Genomic DNA, 23,429 nt, shown 5'->3' on the forward strand with positions numbered 1-23,429 from the left:
TTTAATGCAATATGTATCCAAATCTATTCATATTAAACCTTTGCATAGATTCTTTGTTTTAGCTAACATCAATTAAACAAGAAGCACCTGCACCTTCCAATTTTTGTTTCCCTTCTAATCTCCTTAGAAAACCCACTGGACAACATTGCTTGGTAAAACATAAAATATTTATTCCAGTCTGTCCATCAAATACAGGAACCACAATGCCCTTCCTGTTTCCTTTCTGTTGGACTGAACAGAAAAAAATAGATAGGTCCTGTATATGGGGGAAAGATATAGAAATTAACATAAAGTTCCTCCCTACATTTTTGTTTTGGAAGGCTTCTTTCTACAATAGATAACACGTGATTTGACTTTTATTCAATTTTTTTAGTAGCAGTAGTCAAATGATACCTGGTATTCAAAATAAGCTTTCTGTCACTCTGAGCTGAGCCTCTGGGTGTCACTGTTCACCAGGAAGGAAGAGAAACCAAACCTCAAAACAGTCCTGCGTTGCTGTTCTTTACATACTTTACATTTTCCAAGTAAGTGAAAGAACAAGCTAGCTGATAGTATAAAAACGAAGAGGTGCATTTTCCATCTGGCTTTGAAATAGGTGTTTTCATTGTGCATCTAAAGAATGGAAGAAACACAAAGAACCTGCAGCTGTAAAAGGGAGATCCTGCAATGCCTTGCTATTATTTTTGCTTGCAAGATGGTTTCTGGGCAAATTCATTATTCTATTCCTGAGGAGATGCACAAAGGCTCTTTTGTGGGAAATATTGCAAAGGACCTAGAAATGGATGGAAGGAAGATTTCAGACAGTGGACTCCGCATTATTCCCAATGTAGGTATGATCCAGTATTTTGCTTTCAATGTCAACAATGGCCATTTAGAAACATCTGAGAGAATTGACCGGGAAGAAATATGTGGACAGGTAGAGAAGTGTATATTGAAGTTCCAGATTCTTATTGAAAGTAAATTAAAGCTTTATGCAATTGAAGTGGAAATTACTGACATAAATGATAATGCTCCTCATTTCCCTCTATGGGAACAAGAGTTGGAAATCAGTGAGGCATCTACACCTGGATTCCGGGTCCCTCTTACCGAAGCTCAAGATCCAGATCTGGGAATAAATTCGATACAGAGCTATCAACTCAGAGGTAGTAGCCATTTTTCTCTGGATACACAAATAGGAAAAAATGGTTTCAGGCATACTGAACTGATACTGGAAAAATTTCTAGACAGAGAGGAGCAATCTGTTTATAATCTACTCCTTACAGCTAGTGATGGAGGTGATCCTATCCAATCTGGCACTGCAGAAATCAAAGTAATTGTTTTAGATGCAAATGACAATGCACCGGTTTTTAGCCAGCATATCTATGAAGTGAATGTCAAAGAGAATATTCCTAAAGGATCTATTATTGCCACTGTACATGCCACTGATCTTGATGAAGGGCTTAATGGAGAGGTGAAATACTCCCTGAAAAAGACTACAAAACTAGAAGTTCCCATATTTCACCTTAATTCCACAACGGGTGAAATTATACTCACTGGGTATCTTGATTATGAAGAATTGTCCTTCTATGAATTTGAAGTACAGGCCAAAGATGGGGGAGGTTTTACTGATAGATCAAAGGTTGTTATCTTCATTACAGATTTGAATGACAATGCACCTGAACTAGCAGTTACTTTTGTCACCAACTCCATACTTGAAAGTTCACCACCAGGAACTGTTATTGCCATTCTAAATGTACGAGACAGAGATTCTGGAGTCAATGGAGAAATCACAGTCTCCATTCCAGACAACCTCCCTTTCCAATTAAAGAAGTCCTCTGACTGGTTTTATAGTTTGATGACAGATAACCCCCTTGACAGAGAACAGGTATCAGCCTTTAATATAACTGTAACAGTTACTGACCATGGAATGCCTCCTCTCTCGACAGCCACAGTAATTGGACTATACATCATAGACACAAATGACAACCCACCGTTCTTTGAGAAATCAGTTTATCCTTTCTATGTTGTAGAAAATAACCAAATGGGTGCTTTGATATGTTCCTTAAAAGCAAATGATCCAGACTGGAAAGGGAATGCAGTAATAAGGTATTCTATGATTGGAGACCAGACAACTGAATCATTTCTCTCCTCTTATGTCTCCATTAATTCTGAGACAGGGGCTATCTATGCATTAACCTCATTTGATTACGAAAATTTTAAGAAGATTCAGTTCCAGGTCAAGGCTCAGGATGGAGGATCCCCACCACTCAGCTCTAATGTCTCGGTGACTCTCTTCATCTTGGACCAGAATGACAATGTGCCAGAGATCCTGTACCCCTCCCCTCCCACTGATGGCTCAACTGGGATAGAGCTGGCCCCTCGCTCCTCTGAGCCAGGATACCTGGTCACTAAAGTAGTGGCAGTAGATGCAGATTCTGGCCAGAACGCCTGGCTCTCCTATCAGCTGATCAGAGCAACAGAACCGGGGCTCTTCACCGTGGGACCCCACACTGGAGAGATCAGGACCACTCGGCTGTTTCTGGAGAAAGACGCCCTGAAGCAAATCCTGGTGGTTTTAGTGAAGGACAACGGCCAACCGCCTCTCTCTGCCTCAGTGACTCTCACTGTTGTTCTGGCTGACAACATCCCTGAAATTCTCTCAGATCTGAGCAGCATCTCAGCTCCTGTAGGTCCTCAGTCAGATCTCACTTTCTACTTAGTGATTGCAGTAGCTTTTGTCTCCTGCTTATTCTTTATCTTCCTCCTTGTGCTACTGACAATTAGAGTGTATAGATGGAGAAATTCACAGATGGAGTCTGGGAGGATAAATTTCAGTGGTGTACCTGCCTCACAATTTGTAGGCATCAATGGAGTCCGAGCATTTCTTCATTCTTACTGCCATGAGGTTTCTCTGACTGCAGATTCTAAGAGAAATCAGTTTAATATTTCCACAGCAAATAATTCAGATACTCTGAGCATTAAACAAGTTTATGAAGCAAAGGATCCAATTGTATCGGGTGAAGATTTAAATTTGAATAATGATGATCTAACAGTAATTCAGGTAAGGCAGTTATTTTAAATCAATCTGATTTTTTTGTTCTGATGTGCACTTATCTTAACATATGTTAATTTTTCTCTGCTTTACAAAATGTTATTGATTTCTCTATTATTATAAGTATCACATTCTCCATTCTTTAACTTGGAGAAATGGTAGACTGAGTTTTCAGCAAGTTCAGTCTTACACAATTTGTTAAATATAATCATGTTTCATTGAACTCAACAGGACAAACCTTTGAACAGAACAGGACTGTGCTGTATATCTCATTTTACAACACAGATAATTCTCAGAGAATTAGCTGTTTACTTTAGTTGTATTATGTTCAGCAATAAAACTCCACTGCCATTTTTAAAAGAGATCTCTCAAAAATTAAGTATCAGGCCTATGTGAAACTTCTCAGATTTGACTTTACTTGAAGATATAAGATTCAAAGAAGGCATTATTCAATCCATATTTGCAATTTGTGATTCAAAGGGCAAACTGATTTAAAGTCTTTGCTGTTCCAAGAATTTAGATTTGATTATATCTGTCCATCCATCCATCCATAGGATTTAATAGAGAAGCATCAGAAGGTCTCCAGGGTTTGAGGTAAATGAGGAAAGAGGTAAAATAGCAACAATAGTAGACCATTTATAAGACATGAACCCTGCAGGGTTTCAGCTAGATATATCCAAATTTCAATAAATTGTTGAAACATACTATCTTTTTCAAGGCAGATATAGTGATATATCTATAGTGATATAGTGATATACTGTAGATATAATGAAAGTGCAAAGAGCTGGCTCCAAATTGTCCAGCAAAAAGCCAATAGAGAAGTTGTGCTGAACTAACAAAAGAAGTGCCCCATTAGAACTTAAAACATTCAGAAACATTTCAAAAAGTATGTTCCTACTTTTCCACTTGGTTTTCTGTGGCCCAGGCTTGTCATTGCACTGCAGAATGCCCATTGACTTGTCCTTGGCAAATTTCCCTGCCTTACATCATTTTAGGGGATGTCTGGAGAATTGGATGCTTGTCCTCTCCTGGGGAAGACTTTCTCATCACTGGTCAGGCTAGGCAGCCATATTGGCAAAGCTTGGCTTCTTCTGGGCAGGGCTCATTTGTCAGGGCCTGATTTGCTGGCAGTACTCTATATGAATTAATTAGTTAGCAGAGGTGAGACACAATGCCCAGAAATAGGCAACCACAGAGAGAGAAAAACTGCCATATAGGAAGTGGCATTCACTTGCCCTCCTTGTTTCCTCAAAGTAGTAAACATTTGGGCCAGTGCCTGTAAAGCTGGCAACCATTCATTTATTATCAGCCTGACCCAATCGTGCAGAATTTAAAGGTAAGGCATAACCCAATGAATTATTTGGCCTTGAGCTCATATGCAGAGCACTGAGAGCTGAAGTGAACTCACAGTTGCGTTGGCAGGACTGGTACTGGAATGTAACTGCCCATTTGCTCAAGAGAGATCAAAATTAAAGTTGGTGGCTAGCATCCTGAAGGAAGTCGAAAGTAAATGAAGCCTGAAACAGTCTTAGCTTGTCATCCAAAAGGCCTCTGATAGGAGGGCTGTCAAAAAAAAGTCAAGTTGGTGGCTACGACTGCGGCACTGAAGCCCTACCAACACATACAGAAAAGGGGCAGGACTTTGATCACCTGGCTGTGGTTGCTTTCTTAACTTTTGATTCCCCCTCTGCAGAACCCCCCACTTGATAATGTAAGAGACTGTGGGGAGAACCAGGCAGAGTAGTTTGATGGCTGTGCAGTGGAGCCCTGAGGAGGGGATGTTGGAAGGAAATGTTTAAAGGAGATTCCGCCTTAACTGACTTACTGTAAGTCTGCCTGGGAACATACTTTACAGTTTATATGTAAACTGTATGTAAACATATGATGTTTATATGTTAAAGATGCCTTGCTGAAATCTGGGTAGGTCTTGCTTGAGTTTGCCAGCCATGTGGGGCTTGACAGATATGCAGAGTTTAATTAGGCAAAAAAGTTCATTATGTTCTTAATTATATCAAGGTTGGACAGCTAATTGTTTTCTTATATCTGTCAACATTAACCATGTCATGAAGCTTCACCATTGTAGCTTGTCTATAGCAATGAAAGAAAACCCTGAAAACCCCCTGAAACTGATTTTAATATAGATTCTTGACAGTGCAATCCAATATAGCCCAATACTTCACAGTCAGATCAAAATTCAGTGCAGCATCCTATTTCCAGGGGTAGCAATAAACTATAAATAGTAAACTATAAAATGAGTACATAAATAAGTTTAACTACCCCTTACATTTATAATCAGACAAAGTACTTAAAGCAACTCAGATGGAACAGCCCAGTCTTTGATTGCAGAGCACTCTGGGTTTGGATACTCCACAATCTCTGAAACCAGAGATGTCCAGAACCTTTGGCCCCAGGACCTTAGACAACTTCTAAAGCCTCAGGTCAAGCCTTGCAGCTGCTCTAAAACTGCCATCAAATTGAATGTAACAAAAGGAGGAATATTTTAAATGGGGAGCAATCTTATGTAACTACATTTAATTAAGAGCCAATTTGGTGTAGAGGTTAAGGCATCAGGCTAGAAACCAGGAAACTGTAAGTTCTAGTCCTGCCTTGGGCACAAAGCCAGCTGGGTGACATTGGGCCAGAGTCTCTCTCTCAGCCCTAGGAAGCAGGCAGTGGCAAACCACTTCCAAAAATCTTGCTAGGAAAACTGCAGGGACTTGTCCAGGCAGTCACCAGGAGCCAATACTGACTCAAAGGCAATAATAATAATAATAATAATAATAATAACAACAACAACAACAACCACAACAATCACCACTACCACCATCACCACCACCAATATGAATTTAAGTCAAATTCAACTTTGTCAAAAACCCCATGTACTCCTTGGCTTAAAATGGTCCTTCCTTGTTTTACAGGTTGCTTTGAGAGTTGGGGAATGAGAAATTGACTGGGACTTATGTGTGCTCTCCTCTACTCACTTCCCCTCAAGCAAACCTAAAATGACAAGCATAAACAGTTCCAGCTGCATTAGTAAAGGCACACTTAGCTGTACATTTAGTAACACAGACAAGCAAAGGAATTTTTGTAATAAATATGAGTTTATAGGTTTTTTCTGTTTTTGAAAAAGATGGAGGTACCTAAACACTGGGATACTGTTGGCATTTCAGAGGTGGAGGCTACTTCCTGTTATTGCTGCAATTTGCTACCCTTGCGAGTATTGATTCTTTCTTTCTTTTAATGTTGGAGTCTTTACTGGAAATCGCTGCTCTTTTGTTGTTGTTGTCATACAGAATGAAACATTAAAAACTGAGGATGCTTGTCTCAAATTCCTTCAGTTGTATCTATTTCAGCTCAGTGCACATGCATTTGTTGGACAATTCTGATGTCATATATTTGCCTTCTAATAGTCTTTGTCATGGTAGTGGTAGATACAGACCTTCATTAGCCCTGCAAGACAAAAATAAGTACATCTGCTGCTATTCAGCTGAGGTACAAGTTGCACAAACTGATGGCGGACCAGGTGCCTCTTGAGACCAAAGGATAATATTCCAAAATAAGATTACTTCTTGACTTTGTTCAATTTATGGAGTAAAAAGACTACACAACAGTTTCATTGATTATTACAATCTGCCCTCTACCAAGCTGTAGACAACCAAGACGGTACTCAGCTGAATTTTTACAAAATCAGCTGATTTTTTACAAACTGAACCTGTGCAGATGTCTGAAGTTATTCAAGATACTGCAGCTTCTTTCAGTGTGCGTATCTGTTCATTGTAGCTATCCATATTTGGTAAAGAGTTAGACCACCATGGTGGCAGTAAATAAGGGTAATAGGAACATCTGGCAAATTTTGTCTTCCACTATAGAAAACCATAGAGCTTTCTTGTCTGATAGTTTGCCATCTGACTGCTTTGTTTAAAGTAATCACATATCCTTTTAGGGAAGTCCATGATAGAAGACTGGTTGTTGAGTCATGAGGAATTGGTTGGGCATCTGGAGGATAAAACCATTCAGGTTTGCTCAGAAAGGGATACTATCTGGCAAGTCCTATAAAGGTGACTGAGTCATCATCTTGCAGGGTTACCTGGATAGAGTCTGAACCTGTTAGTCCTGAGGAAGAGGACAGGCTTCTTTGCAACATCAATTCCATTCACCTATCTCTGTCCTTCTTGGTTTCTGAAAGTCCTCAGGGTGGCGTCAGGGTGCTGGATTAGGGTAGTTATGAATGCATCCCTGACTGAAGGGATGGTATCACCAGACTTGAAGGAATCAGTTGTGTATCCCCCCTCCATAAGCTCTAGGGGTCTCCATCGTGAGAACTCAATATTCTCTCCCCTTTTATTTAGCATGTATATGAAGCCTCTGGAGAAAGCCTTCCAGTGGCATAGTCATGTATAATCAATATGCTGATGATAACTAGTTATGCATCTCACCCCTGAGCCCAACAGACAATGCAGTTGAGGTTTGTCCTGATGCCTGGAGGCTGTTAAGGATCTAGATTAGAACAAACAGACAAGCTTAAACCTAGCAAGACAGAGTAGCTTTGGGTTTAGAAACCTTATGATTCCAAAAGTATTCCATCTTTGATCCTGCATGGGGTTGCACTTCCCTGTACAAAGCTGGCCCAAAATCTGGAGGTTCTCAACGAGCTGGTATCAGCTGTTTCAGCAAGAATTTGAGGACTGAAGGATGAAATGAATCCCTCCTGCAGGAGAATGTTTGTTCATTAAGTTATATTCCTGGTACTATACTTTATTTTCTTTTTAAATTTATTGTTATTGTTGTTTCATAATTGCTGTTATTACAGTTAGTGTGTGTATTTTATTATAACTAAATGGTGGTGTGTAAGCTGCTCAGAATATATACATTCCTTGCCCAGAGTCACTTCCTCGTCAGATGGACGGTGGCCAAATTTGTAATATAAAAATAAATAAGAGAAGAATATATAAAAATATATTTTGAAAAGTCAGCAATAGTCAAGGAAATAAAGGTCAGCAAAAGTAAAGAAATAAATTATATTTATATATATTATACAAGGAAAGATAAAGGTTCAAAGCCTTTCTGCTAAGTGTCTCTACATCTATTGTTCCTAGTGGTCAATAGGTTTATTAGAAGCAGAAAGGCAGTGCTTGCAAAGGTTTACATAATGATTGGTTGGTAGTCCCATCATTATGCAACTTGCCTCTGGAAGTTCAGACAACCCTCACATTATTGACTTTTAGGAATGCTATTAGAAACAGTCTTGTATCACTGGCTGTTAGGGATCACAGTAGCCTTTAACAGTAATTGGCTTTAACAATCATTCAATTCTTTTATTCTACATGTGACCTGATGCTTTCAAACTGAATTTTAACTTGGGTCTTTCTGTTATGGGGGATTATGGGGTTTTTATGTTTGTTTATTGTTATAAACTGCTTGGAATCCTGTGATTCAAAATAGTATAAATATTGTAGTACATACATAAAATGGAGAAGTGGCTGTAACCATCAGAAGGCAATCAAGTTTTAGAAGTGGCTCTAGTCCTGGTGTTATAAAGATTTGTTACAAGGTATTCCATGTCAAGCAGTTTGGAAACACCAACAAAGAAGCTGATTTAAGGCAAGGAAACATCCCTTTCCTTTCCTTTTTTTCCCCCCAACTTTGGTGAATAAAAGTGGCTGTCTTCAAACTTAATCACAGATTTCAGGAATTAGCAAAAGATAAGGAAGCTCATTCTTCCCAAATATGATTTTAATTTTTTTTGGATTCTTTTTTTTCTTATTTCCAATTAGTTACATTTTATTTCTATTGTTTCATTTGCTATAGAGATTTAAATTTAATTATTCCAAATAAGGGGTATACCTATTTCTTGCCCAATCAGAACCCCAATGAAATCATTTTATCACTTTTGGGGGGAGGGGCTTAACATTGTAAAATCCAGAACACCTGGGCCACTTTATACCAGAGTTCATCCTGTGATTGTTTTTGCTAGACACATTACCATTGCTATTATTATTATAATGTCATTTCTATTGTTATTGTTAGCACCATAGATCTCAGGCCAATGCACATCAAGAAACTCATTTCAGTACGTATTTGAGGAAAGGCTATTTAGGACTTTAGACTAACAGGAAATCCCAGGGCTGTACCCTAGCCTGGCAAGAAGAATTGCTGGAAGAAGGTAGTAAGAAACCCCTCCTGTACTGTTCCCAAGAAAACAAGACAGACACATCCATGTAGTCATAGGCGTTGAACTTAGCTCATGGAAGACTCTGATCTTGAGTCTACACCAATACTTTGAAATAGGTTTGCAATAGGCACCCAGTGCAAATCACCAAGAATAGGTGCAATAAAGCTGTGACCATATCCGTGAAAAAATAGCCAACACAGCATTCTGCACTAGCTGAGATCTTTGAACTGTCTTCAAGGAAAGTGACTGATTTTTACCATTGCAATATAAGCTTGTGATTTTCCCATGGCCAAAAACTTTATCTTAGCACTTGTGGGTTTTCTTTTTTCTTTTTCTTTTCTTTTCTTCTGGCAGGAGAAATCTTGTAATAGTTTCTTATTACAAGAATAATACCTTTCGTATGTAATAAGGACCATTTTCATGCGCATTATTCCTCCTGAATTTGATAAGCCATTGGCTCCCTTGTATGGATTGTTGCTGTTTTTAATCTGCTTTACTCTTTCTTTTAAAATGTGTTTGTTTTCTTGTGAACTGTAACTGTCCTGGTTGTATTATTTTTTTAATAAAAAATGGGATAGATTTTTTTTTTTTAACAAATGGTACCAAATATATCATTTCTACGACCAAGGATATTTCTGTAGTTTTGGATTGAGCCTCTGGGTGTCACTATTTACCACTGAGGAACAAAAATGTAAGTATGAGCCACTCCAGCTTTGTCAATACATTAAAGCAAACCAATACTGAGACCAGGCTGATGGCAGTGAAGCAGAAGCACATTTTGCTTACGAACCTGGATACAATATATTTTCAACTGGAACTTGAGCACAAAGGAACATCAGCAGTCAGTAAGTACTATCAAAAGAACTTTTAACCCTGAGTGGATGTTATTTTTACTGTAGCAAAACAATGAAGAAAACTAAGAGACTATGGAATTATGAACAGAGGGTTCTGCAATACTTTATCATGATGATTGTTTGGAAAGCAGTTTCTGGGCAGATCCATTATTCCATTCCTGAGGAAATGCCAAAAGGTTCTTTTGTGGGGAATATTGCGAAGGACCTAGGAACAGATGGGAAACAGCTTTTAGATCATGGACTTCGTATTGTCATTAATACAGGTACAATTCAGTATTTTGCTTTGAATGTCAACCGTGGCCATTTAGAAATTTCTCAGTTAATAGACAGAGAGGAAATATGCAGAGAGACAGAAAAATGCATAATAAAATTCCAGATCCTTATTGAAAGTAAACTAAAGCTTTATGGAATAGAAGTAGAAATCACAGATGTAAATGACAATGCTCCTCAATTTCCCTCAAAGGAATGGACAATGAAAATCAGTGAGATATCAGCATTGAAAGAACAATTTCCTCTACCAAAAGCTCAAGACCCAGATCTGGGGATAAACTCTGTACAAAATTACCAACTCACAGGTAGTAACCATTTTTCTCTGGAGATGCAAAGAGGTGAAACTGGTGCCAGATATGCTAAACTGGTGTTGGAAAAATCACTGGACAGGGAAGAGCAGTCAGTTTACGATCTGATCCTTACAGCTGTCGATGGTGGCGATCCCATCAGGTCCAGCACAGTGCAGATTCACATCATTGTTCTAGATGCAAACGATAATGTACCCGTTTTCAGCCAACCAATCTATGAAGTGAATCTCAAGGAGAACATGCCCAAAGGGTCCACAGTAGCTGCAGTAACAGCCATTGATATGGATGAAGGAATCAATGGAGAAATAAAATATTCTTTTGAGGAATTAACCAAGAAGAATCAAAAAATGTTTCTGTTAAATTCGACATCAGGGGAAATTATCCTTGTGGGGAGCCTTGATTTTGAAACATCGTCATCATATGAATTCGAAGTGCAAGCCATGGATGGGGGTGGGCTGAGTGACAGATCAAAGGTTGTGATTTTGGTTACAGACTTAAATGATAATGCACCTGAGTTAGCCATAACCTTTGTGATCAACTCTGTGCCTGAGAACTCTCCAGCTGGAACTGTCATTGCCATTTTAAATGCCCGAGACAGAGATTCAGGAGATAACGGAGAGGTTGAATGCTCAATCCCCAGCAACCTTCCTTTTCGGCTCAAGAAAACAATGGATAGTTTCTACAGTTTAGAGACAGACAGAGCCCTTGACAGGGAACAGTTGCCAACTTACACTATCACTGTTACAGCAGTGGATGGCGGGACACCACCACTCTCTACATCTGTGGTTATTTCGCTCCAGGTGTTCGACACAAATGACAACCCTCCACAATTTGTAGAATCAAAATATACCTCCTACCTTCTAGAAAATAATCCAAAAGGAGCCTCAGCCTTTTCCCTCAAAGCAAGTGATCCAGACTGGGAAGAAAATGCCAGAATAACTTACTCCATTGTTGACAGCCAAATGAGGGACATTCCTCTCTCCTCCTACCTCTCCATTAATTCTGAGACAGGGACCGTCTATGCCCTAAGCTCCTTGGATTATGAGGAGATTCGGGAGATTCAGTTCCAGGTCAAGGCTCAGGATGGAGGATCCCCACCGCTCAGCTCTAACGTCTCGGTGACTCTCTTCATCTTGGACCAGAATGACAATGTGCCAGAGATCCTGTACCCCTCCCCTCCCACTGATGGCTCAACTGGGATAGAGCTGGCCCCTCGCTCCTCTGAGCCAGGATACCTGGTCACTAAAGTAGTGGCAGTAGATGCAGATTCTGGCCAGAACGCCTGGCTCTCCTATCAGCTGATCAGAGCAACAGAACCGGGGCTCTTCACCCTGGGACTCCACACTGGAGAGATCAGGACCGCTCGGCTGTTTCTGGAGAAAGACGCCCTGAAGCAAATCCTGGTGGTTTTAGTGAAGGACAATGGCCAACCGCCTCTCTCTGCCTCAGTGACTCTCACTGTTGTTCTGGCTGACAACATCCCTGAAATTCTCTCAGATCTGAGCAGCATCTCAGCTCCTGTAGGTCCTCAGTCAGATCTCACATTTTACCTGGTGATCGCAGTGGCGTTTGTCTCCTGCTTGTTCTTCACATTCCTCCTTGTCTTATTGGCCATCAGGTTGCACAGGTGGAGGAATTCAAAACTGTTAGAGTCAGGAAGTGTACATTTTAGTGGGGTTCCGGTGTCACAATTTGTGGGGATGGATGGAGTCCGAGCCTTTCTTCAGTCTTACTGCCACACTATTTCACTGACCAGAGATTCTAGAAAAAGCCACTGCAATTTTCATAAGGAAAACTGTTCAAGTACTCTGACCAACCAACCTCTAACCTGTGGGGTGAGTGACCCTATCCTAGCCTGTGGGGATTTACATTTGAAGAATGATGAGCAAATCTTAGTCAAGGTGAGTTAAATATTTTAGATTAATGATGTGTTCCTATAAGCCCTCATTTATCTCAACAGTGATTTCCTATCACTCTGCTCTCCCTAATGAACCTTAATACTCAAATGTTCTAAAAGTCTGATTTTGCATTCCTTATAATAATCTGTTTGTTTACCATTTTTCTGTTATGTTGGTGATATGAAATTTCTGAGGAATTTATGTATATGGTTACACATAGAAAAGAACATTGGTGTGAAAATATTATGTTAGAAATGCATTAGATTGTCTTAATACATTTTCATATTTTATATGAAAACTTTTTCAGAAAAATATAGACATAATATTTGTAAGCATTTCATCCTTTTCCCCTTCAATTCATATTTTATTTTTTTAGGAATACTGATAGAACAGAGGAAAAAAATAAAAAATACATAGCTTAATTTCACTCACTTTAGATTAATGTTAGGTCCAGCTAGTAACAGGAATAATTACTTTCAGATGTCTGACTGCATGACTTTCACATTCCCCAGCTAATAACAGAGTGAGAAATTATTTCCTGGGCCTATTTTACTGCTCCATACCAAATATCTTTAGCTCTCTCATTAAGTTTCTAAGAATTCGAGATTGTAATGTGGCTAAAACTTGCTTCCTTATTAACTCTGACTGATAAACCAACTGATCTGGCTATCATGAGGAGAATTTCAAGAAAATTGTGACTGTTGTAAAGAATATTCCAGAAAAAAAGGCCATGAAAATGCCAACTAAAGCAACAATTGCTAAACTTTATCGGTTTGTGGCATCCTTAACGTCTCTGCAATTTTCTCACAGTACCCCTAGGCTAATAGAAATATCTAACAGTATTTCCTTCAAAAAATTAAAATATCCCTTGTCAGCCCTGTGATTTTACTGTGGTGCACTGAGGCACCACTGTGCGCAGTTTGAGAACCATGTAACTAAAGAAAAGAACATCTATATAGCTCCCAAATTTCTAAGCTATGTTGTTACTGAGCTCAACACAGAAGAAATTATGTTTCCAGAAACTAGCCATGATTTTAATGTAAATGTAATATAAAATGCGATCATACCAGCAGTGAATGTATATGATTTATAGATGGTGCCCATTTTGTAAATAGTGTCAGTGCATTCAGTTCAAAATTCCATTACTTTCTTGACTCAGAGAAACTCAGACCATTTGCAAGACATTACAATAATGATATGGATGGATTTGAAACAGAACTGAAACTGTTTTCAAATGTTTTGGAGAAGTGTAGACGTGAAAGAGAAATAAAAATTGCCACAATAAACCAAGGGTTTAATCTACTGGAATAAATAAATACGTCTATAAGCGAATCCTACTATTTATGTGCTATGGCCCTCACCATACTTCCAACAAAGGCAGGTTGCAATTACTTTTGTGTGTGCATCAAATTAAGACCTATCTGAGGAGTAGTATGGACAAGGAACACCTAAGTAACATTGTTATACTGGCAATAGAAAAGAGCCTCTCCAAAGCTTGAAGCACTCACTGCTTTGCAGAACCGTGTAAGAATTGTCATGTGCACTTTGCCTCCATTCTCCTCCCTCTCACTGACTTCCCACTTGATTAATTGATCAATAAGAACTTGGATAACCAACATGTAATGGATGTTACATTGAATTCTTGTAAGCTGCTTAGAGTCACTTATATAGTGAGATGGGCAGTGTATAAATTTGATTAAATAAATAAATAACAGCATATCTCGCTATTATTTCCTGGCCAGGGGAATGTCCCAATTTGCTCTGCTTCCTCTCACTGATACCTAGTGTATTTCTGAATGTTCCTGTACTAGTACTAGCTCAAAAGTAAGCAACTATATTTTTGAAAGAAATAGATTGCCAATTTATTTTTTGTTTGTTTAAAAGCAAACTTGATTGGGAGATGTTTTCCTTGTTGTAATTCGGAATTTGGTTGGCAAATGCTCGATTGAAGCACAGAGAGCAAATTACTATGCCACGTGATTTCATTTAAATCAGGGGGATTTATTTCAAACAGCATAGGTTTAGGATGAGTGCTTGCCCACACTGAAATTCAGTGTGTACCCCTTCTAACCGACACATTGTACCAAGGTTTCTGGAGCACAAATGCTATAAAGCCATGAATTAAGGGGTGAAACTTATTGTTGAGATTAAATAATAGCTATAGATCTACTAATAAGAATTATGAGTTTGCAGTCATCTAGTTGGATTATTTCTATACAATAATCTATATCCCACCTACTGACTGGCTAACTGGGCCTTGACTTTCAAGTGCAGATTATTGCCTACTGAGAATCATAAGTCCTCTGCTTACTTCCTGAGTATTTTGATGCTTTCCTCATCTTCTAGCCTTCTAGAATTAAGAAGGTGAAACCCAGATTCTTTCAGTGGAAAGAAATTAGGAACCCCAGTTAGTCTCATCATCAGATAATTACATTTGTCAGAAAATTAAAACAAAGAACTATCATTATGGAGAGTTAACTAAATGTATATCAATTGTTCAGCAGCTGATGTTGCAATGCCGCTGGAAAATCATCAAATAAGTTACAGCTTGAATAATTTTGAATCATTTTTTTGTCACAAAAAGCAACATGGAATTAAAGGTTTATCAGGAAATGCAGTTCCCAGTGTAGGCTCCGAGTGTCACTGTTGGACAATAGCAGCCTCGGATTAGTGCTCCGCTCTTCTGTATCCCTGCAGTTACATTTCAACTGACAGAAAGCAGATGCAGCAGGAAGCTTTATTCTAACAGCTATTCCGGAAACAACAGGATCAGCTAGTTAAGATCATTTTCTCCAATATTACTGCTAAATACTGTGAAATTGGAAAGTATAACTGTAAGAAGAAAAAACAAAAAAGAAAGTCAATAAGAGGGATGGAAGCAAGCTACACAAAGGGAATACAGGAATTCAACTGGAGGCAAGTACTCTTTCTGTTCATATTCTGGTCTTTGGTCAACTGGGTGGTATCTGAGCAGGTTCAGTACTCACTTCCAGAGGAAACAGAAAAACATTCCTTTGTGGGGAACCTTGCTAAAGATTTAGGGTTAGATGTTGGACAGCTGCCAAAACGCAAACTTGCTATCTCTTCAGAAAAGCAATACTTTGCTCTGAATGAGCAAAATGGTGATCTATATGTGAATGACAGAATAGACCGGGAAAAGATTTGTGGAAAATCACCTACTTGTATCCTACAGTTAGAAGTTGTGGCACATAATCCTTTGAATATTTTCCATATAAAAGTGTTCATCCTAGATATTAATGATAATGCCCCATATTTCCGGAAGAAAAATATCAATTTAAAGTTGAGTGAGTCTAATTTGCCAGGGGCTCGATTTGCCCTTGGAAATGCTGAAGACGAGGACATTGGAATCAACTCCCTTCAAGATTATCATTTGAGTTCAGCCTCATATTTCAAACTAGAAATCCAAGATAGCAAAGATGGTGGCAAATATGCAGAATTAATTTTGCAAAAGCCACTGGACAGGGAAAAAGAGCGCATGCACCACTTGATTCTTACAGCTTCAGATGGGGGACATCCGGTGAAAACTGGGACTCTTAACATAGAAGTTAATGTTATTGATACAAATGACAATCCACCAGTTTTTTCCCAGGCAACCTACAAAGCAAGTCTGAAAGAGAACACACCAAGAGGGACTTCTGTGCTTCAAGTGAAAGCGTCTGATCGTGATGAAGGGTCAAATGCTGAGATATCTTACATTTTCTGCGATATTCCAGAACATGTGAATCAAACATTTAATTTGGATCCCATTGATGGAACAATTTCACTTAAAGAAAGTATAGATTTTGAGGACAAAGGAAGTTATGTGATGATTATACAGGCACGTGATGGAGGTGGACTGGTGGGACATTGCAATGTAGAGATTGAGGTTCTTGATGAAAATGACAATGCTCCAGAAGTAATTATTACATCTGTATCCAGCCCTGTTCCTGAAGATATTCTACCTGGAGCAGTGATTGCTCTCATCAAAGTCCATGACAGAGATTCTGGACTTAACGGAGAAGTCACCTGTTACCTAAGGGAAATTGTACCCTTCCAGATAGTCTCATCATCAGATAATTACTTTAAGCTCCTCGTAGATGGCCCTCTTGACAGAGAAAAAACACCAGTGTATAACATTACAATTACAGCCACAGACCGAGGCACACCTCCTCTCTCCACAGATAAAACCATCCCAGTACCAATTTCAGATATCAATGATAACCCTCCAGCATTTGAAAAACCTTCCTATGTTGCCTACATTCCCGAGAACAACCCATCCGGAATGTCCATTTTCCAAGTCAAGGCTTTTGACCCAGATCTGGATCGTAATGCCCAAATCACCTACTCCATTCTTAACAGCAACGTCAAGGACCTGCCTCTCTCCTCCTACGTTTCCATTAACTCTGAGACTGGAACTCTCTATGCTCAACGATCGTTTGACTATGAGCAGTTCAGAGAGTTCCAGATCCAAGTGCAAGCCCAGGATGGAGGCTCTCCATCTCTCAATAACAGCGCCACAGTCAAAGTGTGTGTATTGGATCAGAATGATAATACTCCCCAGATCCTGTACCCTTCACAAACAACTCAGGGTTCATCGTTCTTTGAGATGGTGCCTCGCTCAGCTGATTCGGGTTATTTGGTGACAAAAGTAGTGGCTGTGGATGCCGACTCTGGACACAACGCCTGGCTCTCTTTTCATCTCCTGCAGGCCACAGAGCCCTCGCTCTTCACCATCGGCTCCCACACGGGAGAGATCCAGACAGCTCGAGCATTACTTGAGAGAGACATTACAAAGCAGAGGCTGGTCATCATGGTGAGGGATAATGGACAGCCACCTCTCTCAGCCACCACTAGCCTGAACCTGGTCTTTGCTGAGAACTTCCAGGAGGCTCTTCCTGAAATGAATTCCCAACCTAATAACTCAGAGGATCAGTCCAACCTCCAGTTTTATTTGGTTCTGACTTTGACTTTAGTGTCCTTTCTGTTCCTGGTGGCAGTGATTTTGGCCATTATTATGAAACTTCAGAGGTCAAGGAACCCCACTTTTCTCCAGTGCTTCATTCCTGATTCTCATTCAAAGACGGGTGCCATATTTCCTCCAAATTATGAAGATGGGACTTTGCCTTATTCTTATCAGATCTGTTTATCCACTGAGTCCAGGAGAAATGAGCTGACTTTTCTGCAACCCAATGCCCAAATAGTGGAAAATCTCCTTTGCAACAGTAAACCTGATACTTCTGTTATAGTCAGTGAAGGTAACGTTTTTGATTCTGGAAAGGGCATGGTGAGTCTTGTTCATTTTCTTTATTTCCTAAGATCATGCTGTAATATTTGTTTGAATGTTGTTGATGCTGTTGTAAATATAATTCAAGCAAAAAATATTTGTTAAATGATGGCTTCATTTCAGACTTAGATGTCTGTTTTGCTTCAGTTTATTCAGTTGATATTACGTTGGGTATTATAGGTATAATTGATGAAACATTTATATATAATGTATTATAAGTAGTGAGAATCAGAAAATATCTGTAGCTAATATTTGTATTAATAATATTTGTGTTAGCTGAAATATTTGTAATGAATGTATTTGTCTTTACATGCTACCTCTTCTAAAAATAGAAGCACTCAAATGAGAATATTGTCATGGATATCTATTTCTGAACTGATTTTAGTAAAAGCCTTATTTTATCTGGGATGATAACTCCCTGTTAGAAGGAAAACCTCCAAAAAGAGTATTAATCCCAATTTTGTTTTGTCTGTTTTTTTTTTTAAGCAATGAAATAAAATGTAATTAATGTATTTATCAGCATTCTGTGAGTGATGGAAATCAAATACTTGAAATCAGAATAGTTTTCTCTTCTACTGGAACCAAAATAGTTTTCTCAAAAGACCTGCAGTCAAATTGTCCAATAGGTTAACAGTTTATATCAGGCAGGCATATAAAGGTAAAAAATCCCATTCTCCTTTATCTTCCTTTCCTTATGAGTCATCAGAAGGCAAATATAGGTTTTATTAGCAGTAAAGAATAGTTATTATTTTGAACATTTAAGAAAATGTTTTAAAAATATTATTCTTGTCCAGGTAATGTTGCTTATTGAACAGATATATAATTACCAATAACATTAACCCTTCTCAGGGGCTTGATAAACTTCAGTTGGCTGAAACATCACCTTTTTGCTTCCAGTGCTGAGGTAACTTGGTGGAAGAGGAGAGACCTTTTTCTTTTGTATCTTTTTCTTTGCCTTTTTTTAGGTTGTTAAGAGCATTGTAAAACATTATTTCTGTTCTCTCACCCATTTGCTGTGTCATATGTCCTAACTTTCACCATTTTGGGGGCCAATTGGTTGAATGATTGTGCCATCAAGTCAGTATTAACTCTTGCCAATCACCTGGATAGATTTCCTCCATGACAATCTGTCCTTAACTTGGTCTTTCAGGTCTTCTAATGGTGCATCCATCACCACTATAACCGAGTCCGTTCACCTTGCTGCTGGTTGTCCTCTTTCCTTCTTCCTTTCCCAGCATTAGAGCCTTTCTGGAGAGCTAGGTCTTTGCATAATATGTCCGAAGTTGCATAATTTGAGCCTGATCATTTGTGCCTCTAGTAAAAACTCTGGGTTGATTGGACCAATTTAGTAAGAGTAAATAAAAGATCTTTGCACTTTGTACAATTGATTAAGAGAAGTTCTGCATCCCATTTCATATCTAACTTATTAACAGAGTGCTACTGTTGCTCTAAAATATCCAAAATTGAGTGGGACGCTGTCTGCTGCAAAGTCATAGTACTAAATCTAGTTGGCGAGGGTGTATCATTAAAAGAAAAATTCCCTTTATTTGTTCTTGGGTTTTATTTGTTCTCTATCTAAAGCATAGATAGATCATTTCTAAGGATTAATCTATAGTTGAGTTTGCAGGCTTTTGGTTATCAACAAGAGCAAACTCTTCAGCATGATTCCCATCAGTTTCATTTATTTTTTGCTAAAATATGGGAATAGAGCCTAAGGACCAGTCAGAAGATGTAAATTACCCTCTGAATCTTTTATCAAAGTTTGACTATCCGCAGTCTCTTGGGATAGTAATTTTTAGTTGTTTCTGTTGTGAATTATGTATCCCTATTTCCTGTATTAAAGGTTGCAAACCATGTTGTACATAGCTACTATGGGGGAGATCCATTATATATAATAAATTGTAATAGTTCTGTGTCTTAACTTGTTTTAGCATGTACATCCAGAGGAGAAACAGGCTAACTGGCTGAGAAATTTACAGTCCTACAGCCATTATTCGTTCTCAGAAGCTTTTTAATCTTTAATCAGCATTTTCCAAGAGTACCTTAATATTTATTGCAGTGATGATGTTATCTTCTAAGGTCAGGTTAGATTGATTCCCTTAGCTTTTTTCTTACTGAAATAGCCTTTAATCACTTGTTTTGACATGAAATTGGCCAGAAAAATAAAGCTGATTTTTTTTTCCAGAGGAGCTATCACAAGACTTAGCTTCTGACATTATCATCTTCGAAATTTATAGTACAGAAGCACAGTGGAAGATAAAAATTTAAAAAGATGTATTATCAGACAAAGTTTGATAAAAGCATGGAATTCGATAAGGAAAATAACAATTTCCAACAATTTCACCATTAGCCTCTCCTTCTTCTGTGTTGGAGACAATTACAGTAAGAAAAATGTAATCACATATGCAGACATGGTCCACTCAGACTCAATGAGCAGATTAAAGATACAGCAAGAATTATTCAGTGAAAGCCAAATATACCATGGTTAATGTATTTACAAATTGCTGGAAGGGTAAAATCGACCTTAAGAATGAAGGAGGGACATTAAGAAAAATGACACAATTTGAAATGTTTATACAAAACCAATACCATCTGTCAGGGTGCATATACAGCTTCTACTTAGATACAACACAGAGTCAGATCAAATTAAAAACTGTATGATAATATGGATGCAATTTTTTAAAGAAACAATCACAAAACAACAATGGGAAGAATTATGGACCAAGTCCATAAAATTTACTCCAAGCTACAATCTAAATGAAAATTGGTACAAATTGTTTTACAGATGGTACACAACTCCATCAGTAATCTCCAAGATAGATAAATCATACAGAAATAATTATTGGAAATGCTATGAAACAGAAGGAACATTTTACCACATGTGGTGGACATGTAAAAAAACTCAAAAGTACTAGAAAGATAAACATAGTACAATGCAGAAAATTTTGGAAATTCAAAATGAAATCACAACTTTTTTTATTAGGTATAATCCCAGAATATATCAACAAGAAATATCATAATTTACTGAGATACATGCTCACAACAGTGAGAATAAATTTGCCCAACATCGGAAAAAAGATACAATTCCGACAATATCTGAGTGGGAACTTAAACTTGGAGAATATACAACAATGGCAACATTAACAGTGTATATTCACAACAAAAGTGTCACCAAATTCAAGCAAGAATAATTCCCACATGTACAGTATATATCTCAATATGGCAAATATAAACACTTACAGTATGTTTTCTAAGGGGGCCTAAGTGCTTATAAATACTGCAAATTGGTAGAGGCACAAGAAGGGGGAAGTTAGAAATCAAATAGTTTTTTTAAAACTCTTGTTATTGTTATTTTTGTTTTTGTTTTTTGTTTTTTTAAATATGCATAAACAACAATAAGTAACAATATAGTGGAGAACTTAGTATTAAGTATTAAGCTTAGGATAGAAACCTTTATTAAATAACAAACAATTTAATGTAGTTTGCAGTTGTTTATCAATGCCACATTCAGTTCTAGATGTAAAATTTAAGAAACTTTATGCTTATCATAACATTAACATTTTAGAAATCAGAGTTAATATTGACATAAACTTTATGTTTTCTTTATCTTTAAAGGTTTAAAATATCTAAATATCTGAGTGTTAATAATTACTAGTCAATCTTGTACCCAAATAATATAATGTACTACTTGTGTTTTATAATACAATAAAACAATATATTTTTAAAAGTTACATTTTTCTCCAAGTACAGCAGCAAACAAAAAACAAAACAAAATATAGTAAAAAGTATAAAAAATAGTAAGACAAAATGCCCTCTCAGTTGAAGTTCTGAGTTAATTAAGATTCCTACTCATTTATAGGTGGCGCAGTTTCTCCTGATGCAACATCCGTCAGTGCAGTAGGCAAATGGCAGTGAAAACAAGAAGCAGCTTTTCTTACTACTACTTGGAGGTGACTTTAGGAGTAATTTACATTAATTAATGAATATTTTGCAGTGTTTTGGTGTTGTTAGCCTTGATCAGGTCCTCTTTACTACCTTTCTGAGGTGGTGCTAGGAAAAGATTATTGCGCACACTTAGATGTCAGGTCACTCTAAGCAGTTAATCTGCAGGGCTGTATAATAGAGCTAGAAAATAAATTTATGCAGAGACTACCCAGTTTGCTTCAGGAACCCAGACTGTATCTCTAGCAATAGCTTGACCAATTCTGGATAATTCCAAGCACAGCCCAATCTGATTTACTGTCGCGATCAAAAGAAAGTTGCTAAATTGGGATTTCATTTTTCTGTTGACTAATTAGGGAAAATACAAATATTATAACTTTTTTTCAGTAGAAAGGAATGAAATTTGCAGAGAAGCTAGAGCATTTTAAGGAGGACAAAGAATACCAACATTTATTTAAATTATTTTGTGTGTTTTTGAGCTCGTATATTGACTTTGGAAATGCTGAGGAGATTTACATACAGTCTATCCAACTTTGGGTATTATAGACTGCTTCCCTCTTGACATTCTTCACACCTGGCTGGAGACCTTTTGTCAATCTCATATTCAGTCTAAAGGAGTAGAGAACCGATCTCTAAAAACTGAGGGGGTGATTTAGCAACTTTTTCATTCCTATAATCATTAATAGAATTGTGAACTGTTTGAACATAAGTGTAATTTTCCTGCAAGTATTTCAACTAGATACTCAAATAATTTCTTCTGGGCCATTTGGGTAAATTGAGTGACATAACACTGGCTTAAGGATGCATTATGCCTACTGATTGTGCCATATACCAATTAACATGGTTTACTACTATTTGTAACATTGCATGACTGGAGTGAAGGGAGTACATGTCTCCAAGGATGGTATCGTCCTCAGCGGGGAAACTGACTGCTTTCTCTACATTCTTCTTCCCTTTCTTCCTTCCCCTTCCCCTTCTCTTTCACTTTTACTTTTTGAATATCCTTATGTTTTCTACTACCAACAATACTTAATGGAACTTCCTTTGCCTTATGCAAAACCTGATTAATATTTGAATGAGAGACTCTTGGGGAATACCAGGCCATAGGCTATTGTGGGAGTTGAGAAACATCCCAGAAGAAAACTATAGCAAACTACTTCCATTCTGTTGCTGAGAAAACTGGGTACATCCATGGAGTTACCAGGAGTTGAGTTCAGTTCAAAAGAGACTTTGCTTATCTTATTAATTGCAGCCATAAATTGGTCATAAACAGTTGTACTTTAAGTAAAAAGTAAGTACTACTTTAAATAAACCTACAAGTCACTCTCAGGGGAAGAAAAAAGGTATTCGTTTGCTTGTTGTTTCCATCTTGGTAAAGGGTCTGATTTATGTTCACCCCTTATCATCTGTAAAAAGATCTTCATTTTCCCATCCTACTTCAGCACACTTATTAGACTATAGGGCTTTCTACTCACTTGTCATTTCTTTGTGGGATACAAGCTCATGAGTCATAGATACTGTTTTGAGCAAACTGTGTTTGGGTTTACAGCTTTGGTTTCCTATTCCCATGTTATCTTAACACTTCTGCAAAAACAAAAGACAAATGATAGAACAGCAAGATAAACAGATGTTAAAACAGTGATGAGCTAATCGCTACACATCCAGTAAAT

General features: G+C 37.9%; 1 protein-coding gene across 1 annotated transcript; it reads left to right on the top strand.

Moving 5' to 3' along the window:
* Nucleotides 1-694: 694 nt before the first annotated feature.
* On the top strand, nt 695-4,775 carry LOC103063676 (protocadherin gamma-A6). The gene is made up of 2 exons (XM_088131362.1): nt 695-3,040; nt 4,725-4,775. Exons 1-2 carry the CDS (start codon nt 695-697, stop codon nt 4,773-4,775), a joined length of 2,397 nt encoding a protein of 798 aa, XP_087987488.1.
* The last annotated feature ends 18,654 nt before the right edge of the window (nt 4,776-23,429 follow it).

Source organism: Python bivittatus, unplaced genomic scaffold (genome assembly GCF_059951505.1).
Source record: "Python bivittatus isolate LINGU-HERP-01145 unplaced genomic scaffold, Pbiv_v1 ctg000960_np1212, whole genome shotgun sequence".
NCBI classification, from domain to species: Eukaryota; Metazoa; Chordata; class Lepidosauria; order Squamata; family Pythonidae; genus Python; species Python bivittatus.